The sequence below is a fragment of the Geospiza fortis genome, unplaced genomic scaffold (assembly GCF_000277835.1).
Source record: "Geospiza fortis unplaced genomic scaffold, GeoFor_1.0 scaffold261, whole genome shotgun sequence".
Lineage (NCBI taxonomy): Eukaryota > Metazoa > Chordata > Aves > Passeriformes > Thraupidae > Geospiza > Geospiza fortis.
The window spans coordinates 411,807-419,289 of record NW_005054578.1 but is presented as its reverse complement, the minus strand read 5'-3'; the positions used below and the strand labels follow the sequence as shown (position 1 = coordinate 419,289).

The window sequence follows — 7,483 nt, the reverse complement described above, 5'->3', positions numbered from 1 at the left end:
GCCCAGCTGGCTCCAAGCTGCTGAGCTGCTGTGCACCCGAGCTGCCGTGTGCCCGGCCCGTGTGCCCGGCTGGCTCCGAGCTGCTGAGCTGCCGTGTGCCCGGCCCCCTCGGCAGGGCTGTGCCCGACTGGCCCTCTCTGCTCCCAGGAGGCAGGGTGAAGACGTGGAAGCGGCGCTGGTTCATCCTGACGGACAACTGCCTTTACTACTTCGAGTACACAACGGTGAGTTGTGTCCTGCAGGGTGAGCTGGGCTGGGGCAGGGAAGGGGCTGCACTGGGGGTGTCCCACCCCACAGCTAAACATCTGCTTGCCTGCCCCAGGATAAGGAGCCCCGTGGCATCATCCCCCTGGAGAACCTGAGCATCCGTGAGGTGGAGGACTGAAAGAAGCCTGTGAGTGCTTCCTCTGGGGTTTGGGGGCAGCTTTGGCTTGGGCAGGAGAAGCTGGGAGGTGTTGCAGCACCCTGAGATGTCCCCAGGAGGGGCAGGGGGCCCCAGAGCGGTCACTGCCTTCATCAAAGTGGGGCTGGTCACCATAGGGGCACATGCAGGGCCAGGGGGTGACAATCACGGTGTGTCTGTCCCTCTGTGCCGTGCTGGGGTGGCTGTGCCAGGTCTGTGGCTCTGCTTTGTCCCTCCCAGTCTGGGGTCCCCTTTGGGAATGGGGGCTGTGTCTGAGCACTTTATCCCTCCCAGAACTGCTTTGAGCTCTACATCCCTGACAACAAGGACCAGGTGATCAAGGCCTGCAAGACAGAGGCAGATGGGCGTGTGGTGGAGGGGAACCACACCGTGTATCGCATCTCTGCCCCCACGCCCGAGGAGAAGGAGGAGTGGATCAAGTGCATCAAGTGAGTGCTTGGAGGAGCGTGTGGGGGCACAGCAGGGACCTTCCTGCTGTCCTAAAGGGGACAGTGCTTCCCAGGGCATCCTGCAAGCATGGGGGAAGAAAGCTTCCCAGGGATATAAAGGGACCTGCCCAGGGCCAGGCCAGGCGGGTGGCACCCATCACTGCAGCAGCCTGGCCTGCCCCAGCCCTTGTTCCCCGGCCAGGGCAGCCATCAGCCGGGACCCCTTCTACGAGATGCTGGCTGCCAGGAAGAAGAAGGTCTCCTCCACCAAGAGGCACTAGCAGCCAGACTGGCCCTGCAAGGCCAGCCCAAGTGTTCCCTGTCATGGGGGCATGTGGGGTGGGGGCCACGCTGCACGCTGGCCCTTGAGGCCCAGGGCCCAGCTTCAGCTTAGCCATTTCTTAACTCTGGGGGGAGGGAAGGGGCACGGGCATCTCAGTGACTCTGCCCCCATCACTGCCTCATCACCTGACAGCGTCCTCGCAGGCTCAGGTTGGAACACAGCACCCCTGGGAGCCCTGGCCTCAGCACCACGGGCACCCTCCCTGCCTCTGACCCCCAGCAAGCCATGGCCACATGGCACTGGGTCCCCCAGCACCCATGTTCAGACGCTTTTGGGGTGTTGGGCAGGAGGGTGAGCAGCTGTTGGTGAGCAGCTGGGGGTTTTGGGGTGCCACAGGTGCTGGGGTGCAGGTGTCAGCCCAGGGGGGCCCTGCAGAGATACAGCTCCTGGCCCTCGTTGTAGCGGGCCTGGGTCTGTCCTGGGCAGCCCCAGGCTGCTGCCTTGGACCCTCCCAGCCACCTCTGCACTGGAGTGGTCCCCAGACACAGGAGGGACGAAGGGCAGGGACTGGTGACGAGCAGTGGTGCCACGCAGGGCAGGGATGTGCCCTCACCCAGCTATGGGAGCCGTGGCTCGGATGTGGCAGCGCTCGGTGGCAGTGGCCCAGCACATCCCTGTGCCATGGCCCGTGTGCCAGGGTGCCATGGTGCCGTGGTGGAGCCTGCCCTCGGGATGGCTGCTGCTGGGCTCTGGCTGGGTGGGGCTGTGGCCCCAGCTCTCTCTCTGCCTCACAATCGCCTGTGTCTTGTCCTGTCCCATCCCCACGCACGGTCTGGAGGCGCCTGGATCAGTATTAGTCTATTTATCAGAGGTGTAAATACTCCTGTATAGTTTTCTCCTTGTAGATTATTTTGTATGTGGGTGGTTCAGTGCAGAGGCCTCACAGGAGTGGGGCGGGTGGGCAGGATTTTTTATTCTAACCTATTTTTTTTCTTTTTTTTTTAATTTGCCATTACCATAAACTAGTGCTGAAGATCAGCAACAAATAAATACTTGCACCACGCTTCCCTTGGCCTCCTGTACTCTGTGCAGCTTGGGGTGGGCAGGAGTCCCCTGCCACTGTCAGCCCTTGCCCTGTGCCCAGCCTTGGGCTGGGCTCATGCTCCTCCCAGCCCGAGGGTGTGATGTGCTGGGGGTGTTTGTGAGCCTTGTGCCTTCACCAGCTGCTCCTGGGCACCAGGGCAGTGCCTGGGGTGCCTCTCTGCAGAGCACAGGGCAGTGTGCTCTGTTCTGTTCCAGGCTGGGACAGCTCTTGGTCCTGCAGCCTGCTGCGGGCACCAGGCTTGGCTGGGCAGAGGAGTTCAGGGAGGACCTGGGACAGTGGGGACAGGGGGTACCCTCGGGTACCGTGTTCTGCACCGGGCTGGGGGCTGCATACCCAGCTGGTGCCAGCTGCGAGTGGGATCAAAGCCAAGCTGGGCCTGAGGGCAAGCTGGGAGTGCCAAGCCTGTGCCAGCCGTGTTGGTGCCATCAGGCTGGAGGTGTTGTCCAGTCAGACACCCTTGTGCCATGGCGGGGATCTGCCAGAGCATTCCCTGCTGCAGTCCCTGCCCATCCTGTGCCTCGGATGGGGCAGCCTTTGGCACTGCAGCCTGAGTCTGGCCAGGGTGGGCAAACGGCCCTCGCTGAGCGATGGGGTGGTGGGGTGTGCAGGGAGAAGGGCAGCCCTGCAGTTGGGCTGGTGCCCGTTGGGCTGGTGCCAGGGTCGGTTGGGGCACACTGTCAGTTGAACTGCTGGCAGTGTCAGGTGGGGGGCAGCCAGTGCCTGGAGGTTGTTGGAGGCTTGAGGAGTGCGACAGGGAAGCAGCAGAGCCAGGTAAGACTGGGGTGAGCCAGGGCAGCAATGGGGCAGGTCAGGGATGGGGCAGGCAGGGATGGGGCAGCAGGCAGGGATGGGGCAGGTTTGGGGCCACTGGGCCCAGGCAGGGCTGGGACTGGCAGCTTCCCCATGGCATGTGCAGAGGGAAGGCTGAGGGCAGGGCAGGGGTGGGATGATGGCAGTGTCAGGTCAGGGTGTGGGGTCGGCACAGCCCCTGGCTGAGCAGGGTTTCCCTCTGGACCACCCCAGGTGCTGGGGAGCCCGACGCTGGCAGGATGTCAGCCCCACAGGAGGATGAGAGGCTGGTCCTCCTCGAGAGCCTGGCCACGGCACTGCTGCGTGTCCGGCCGGACAAGTGGGCCAAGTTTGTGGCCAGCGAGGAGACTTCAGTCATGCTGGACAAGTTCTTCAAGCAGCCAGAGCTGCTGGAGCTGGTGCTGGTGCTGACCCCTGCCGGGCAGCTCCAGCCCACCACCTCCTTCCCACCTGCCCTGAAGGGCAAGGGAATCTACTGCGTGAAGAAGAAGGGGGAGAACGTCACCGGGGAGAACTGTCGGAGCACGCTGCTGGCGGGAGACATGGGCGCCTCGCCCGTGGAGCAGCTCATCACCGTGCTGCTGGAGGTGGGTTACCGTGCAGGCACAGGCGTGGGCTGAGCAGGGTGAGTGCAGCTCCCTGGCTACACTGCTGCCCTGGGACCCCCACTGTGGGCTGCTCTAGCCAAATTTCCAGGTGGGCTCCAAAATAAACCAAAGTTCACAGAAGAAAACTTGTGCCAAGTCCTCGCCCTGACCTTGTTTGTGGTGGCTCCCATCCTATGCTGAACAAGCCCCACAAGGACAGGAGCTGGCTGAAGCCCACCAGCCTGGTTTGCTTCTGGCCCCTACTGGATCACTTCCCCCCTGCAATTTTAGAATCTCATAATAATGCCCACTTACCTTTACCCTGCAGCTGGGAAATATCTAAGTGGATTTCCCTCAAACTTGCCATAAATATTCTCGCTGCCAGTCCAGAGCCCCCAAAAGCTGCATCAGCTCCAGGAGCCCCCACTATTCCCCCTCATTGCTGGGGGCCTTTGCTCACGTGCCAGCCCCTGACTCTGCCAGATGCATTTGCTGTGCCACTTCCAGCCCTTCCCACGCCAGGAGAGCTGGAAACCAGAGCAAAGGGCCTTGTGGTCACACTGATAAATACCAGCAAAACCCATCTGTGGCCAACAGAGCCGTGACTGCACTGAGACTGCTGCAGTGGGCAGCGAGAGGGAAACGCCCAGTGCCCTGCGTACAGGAGGTCACGACCAAGTGCCTGACCCAGCCCTGTCTCGCAGGTTGTGACCCCTCTGCTCCTGAGCCAGGATGAGGGTGCGAACTGGCCCAGGATTGTGGTGGAGGACGTCGTGCGCCACACTCAGCAGCTGCAGAACAAGATGTTCATGATGACCGGGAAGATCCAGGGGAAGCCACTGCTGCCACTGCCCGAGCACCTGGTCAGCTGGGAGGACTCAGGCGCCGCCCTGGACTGGTGGGTGGCTCCACTTGGTGCTAGAAAAGCCTGGCAGGAGCCCAGGACAGCATAAATCACTTGGGGAGGGATGGGAGCTGGGTCCCTGCACAGCCCTGGGCACAGCATGCCCTGCAGCAGACAGTGTTTGAGGGCAGGCATCTGCCCTGGCAGAGATGGCCACAAGCAGGAGTGATGGGTTCCCTAGGGCTGTTTGGGGCTCCCCTGGGCAGTTCAGGGCTCCCAAGGGGCATAACCCATCTGCCTTTCAGCCTGGTGGGGCCCATAGATGGCACAGTGCTGCACTCCATCGAGACCGTGATCATCGAGTGGTTCCAGCAGGTTGAAGAGATCTTCGGCCAGGACCCAGCGCAGCAGCTGCTGGAGGGGCTGCACCCCGTGCCCAGGGTGGAGTTTGATTTCTGGCAGACCAGGGTGACCAGCCTGGAGTGCATCAGTGAGCAGGTACTGTCTCCCCATGGTGGCCACGTGTCCTCGTGCTGAGCCGCCTGTGCTGATCCCGGTGCCTCTTCCCTCAGCTGGTCACACCCCAGGTGACAGTGCTGGCCAAGGCCCTGGAGAAGGCTGACAGCTGCTACTGGCCATCGCTGCAGAACATGTTCAGGGCCGTCAGTGGGGGTGAGGTCCCATGACAGGGTGGTGGCTGCCCCAGCAAGGTGTTCCCATCCCAACATGGGCTTTCTCCATGTCCTAGGTCTGGAGGAAGCCAATGATGTCAACCTGCACCTGCAGCCGCTGCAGGCGCTGCTGGAGGAGATGGAGCAAATGGAATACACCGAGGTAACTGATGTGTGGCAAAATAACCAGGCACAGCCTGGTGGCCTCACCTGGGCAGCAGCAGAGCCCCAGAGGCTGTGGGGGGACACATCCTCCCCACTGACGAGGCTCTGCTCCTGCAGCTGCGGCCCTTGGTGCCCAAGGTGCTCTGCACCATCTGCCTGCTCCGGGCTCACTGCGTGCACTACCACTCGCCTGCCCACATAGCCCGGATCCTGCAGGAGACCTGCAACTTCTTCATCAGCCTGGTACAGCCCCACGGCCAGCACTGACCCACCCCTGTCCCCTCCAGCTGCCTCTCGGGGGCAGATGTGGAGAATCCAGTCACGGGGATGTGGAGACACCCCAAACGAGGGAGCAGCAGAGCCCCCCTTGGGCGGGGGGGAGTCTGGGGCAGGCACGGGCTGCAGGCAACCACAGCAAGTCTGTGGGGGTGAAAGGGGCAGGAGGAGCCTCCACATCCTCCTGACACCCTGCCTGTGTCCGTCCCAGACCTATAAATTCCTGAACCCAGAGGACATGCTGAAGGGGCTGCAAGGAGAGCCCCAGGAGACCCTGCAGGGACTCAAACACGCCATCTCCGTCACAGAGAAGTTCTTCCAGTCCTACAGCACTTACTGCTCTGAGCTAACGACCACATTCTTCCCGGTGGGTGCAGGGATGGTGCAGGAACCTCTGACCCTGCACACCAGCACCAGGCTGACAGCCCCTCTCCCCTCCCAGGAGCAGGAAGAGCTCCGGGAGTTTCCCCCCCCGCAGATCTTTGGGAGGATGGATGCCTTCCTGCACAGGCTCAAGGCCATCAAGGTGAGAGCACAGCACTTCAGGCACAGTGCCAGCCTCAGTCAGGCCTCCCCTGCCCTGGGGATGGATCCTGGGCAGGCAGTGCCACAGGGGGGCTCAGCTGCAGCCTGGGGCGGGCTGGGGCTCTTGGCACGGTGGGACATCACTGGGAGTCGGTGCCACCATTGCCAGGGCAGGTTCCCCCAGCCCCGAGCCCCCACGGCAGGATGGGCACACCCCAGCCAGGGCACCGCTGTGGGGCTGCTGCTCAGCACCGCTGAGCTGGCAGGAGCAGCCCTGTGCTGGTGCTGCAGCTCCTGCAGGCTGGGACAGCGGGAGCCAGGGGAAGCATAAACCCCCTTTTATGCTTGCCAGGAGCTGTTCCAGGTTGCCATCGACTTCCAGAGGCTAGAGAAGACAGTGCTGGGAGGGGTGCGAGGGAACTTCCTTGGGACCTGGGTGTTGAGGATCTCTGAGGAGGTCTGTGAAGCCACCAAGGCTTTTGCTGACTGCAAATACGATCCCTTGGATCCCGATGAAGAGGTGAGCAGGCGCTGGAATGGAAATGTAATGGGTGCTGGAATGGAGGTGTTAACATTGCCAAGTGAAAAGAGAAAAACCTCTTGTGAGAACATGCTGCAGTCACACATGGGACTGCCCCACAGCAGCACAGGGCTGGCTCTGGAGCACGTCATGGGGCTCTGGACCCTCTGCGTTCAGCAAACCCTTCCTGAAGGATTTGAGGAGGCGGCACAGGGGCTGTGCCACTTTAAACCATTTTGCTCTCAATGGCAGGAATGGAATAGAGACTTTGCAGAGTTCCAGAAGAAGGTTGAGGACGCAAACAAGCAGCTGGCCGCCATCTTCTGCCAGGGCTTTGACGACTGTAACCGGCTGACAGCTGCTGTGAAGGTACCTGTGCCCCAGCCCAGCACGGGCACAGCTCCCACGGGACCCGGGCGTCTCTCCCGAAACCATTTTGCTCTCAATGGCAGGAATGGAATAGAGACTTTGCAGAGTTCCAGAAGAAGGTTGAGGACGCAAACAAGCAGCTGGCCGCCATCTTCTGCCAGGGCTTTGACGACTGTAACCGGCTGACAGCTGCTGTGAAGGTACCTGTGCCCCAGCCCAGCACGGGCACAGCTCCCACGGGACCCGGGCGTCTCTCCCGTCCTGGGGGTGCTCCAGGGTGCAGGAACCTGTGCCCGCCTCTCTCTCCTGCAGCTGGTGCACATGTTTGCCACCGTGCTGGAGCGGCCCCTGATCAAGGCTGAGGCTTCCCCCTGCTACCTGGCCCTGCTGGGGATGTTCGAGGCGGAGCTGGAGAGCGTGAAGATGCTGTACGACACCCGGTTCGTGTCGCCGCCGCCCCCCAGGGGCGGCCCGGC

General features: G+C 62.1%; 2 protein-coding genes across 2 annotated transcripts in view; both read left to right on the top strand.

Moving 5' to 3' along the window:
• The window catches only part of CYTH1 (cytohesin 1), an 11,967-nt gene extending 9,765 nt beyond the window's left edge, over window positions 1-2,202 (top strand). The window contains exons 10-13 of the mRNA XM_031064292.1: window positions 146-224; window positions 323-394; window positions 698-852; window positions 1,055-2,202. Coding sequence (XP_030920152.1) covers window positions 146-224; window positions 323-385 — 142 coding nt within the window. The 3' untranslated portion in view covers window positions 386-394; window positions 698-852; window positions 1,055-2,202. The remainder of the gene's footprint in view (window positions 1-145; window positions 225-322; window positions 395-697; window positions 853-1,054) is intronic.
• Window positions 2,203-3,289: 1,087 nt separating this feature from the next.
• The window catches only part of DNAH17 (dynein axonemal heavy chain 17), a 32,269-nt gene continuing 28,075 nt past the window's right edge, over window positions 3,290-7,483 (top strand). Inside the window, exons 1-11 of the mRNA XM_005429830.2 lie at window positions 3,290-3,637; window positions 4,342-4,535; window positions 4,787-4,979; window positions 5,054-5,153; window positions 5,230-5,315; window positions 5,435-5,560; window positions 5,805-5,960; window positions 6,036-6,119; window positions 6,471-6,638; window positions 6,891-7,007; window positions 7,320-7,481. Of these exons, the coding sequence (XP_005429887.1) occupies window positions 3,290-3,637; window positions 4,342-4,535; window positions 4,787-4,979; window positions 5,054-5,153; window positions 5,230-5,315; window positions 5,435-5,560; window positions 5,805-5,960; window positions 6,036-6,119; window positions 6,471-6,638; window positions 6,891-7,007; window positions 7,320-7,481 (1,734 nt within the window). The remainder of the gene's footprint in view (window positions 3,638-4,341; window positions 4,536-4,786; window positions 4,980-5,053; window positions 5,154-5,229; window positions 5,316-5,434; window positions 5,561-5,804; window positions 5,961-6,035; window positions 6,120-6,470; window positions 6,639-6,890; window positions 7,008-7,319; window positions 7,482-7,483) is intronic.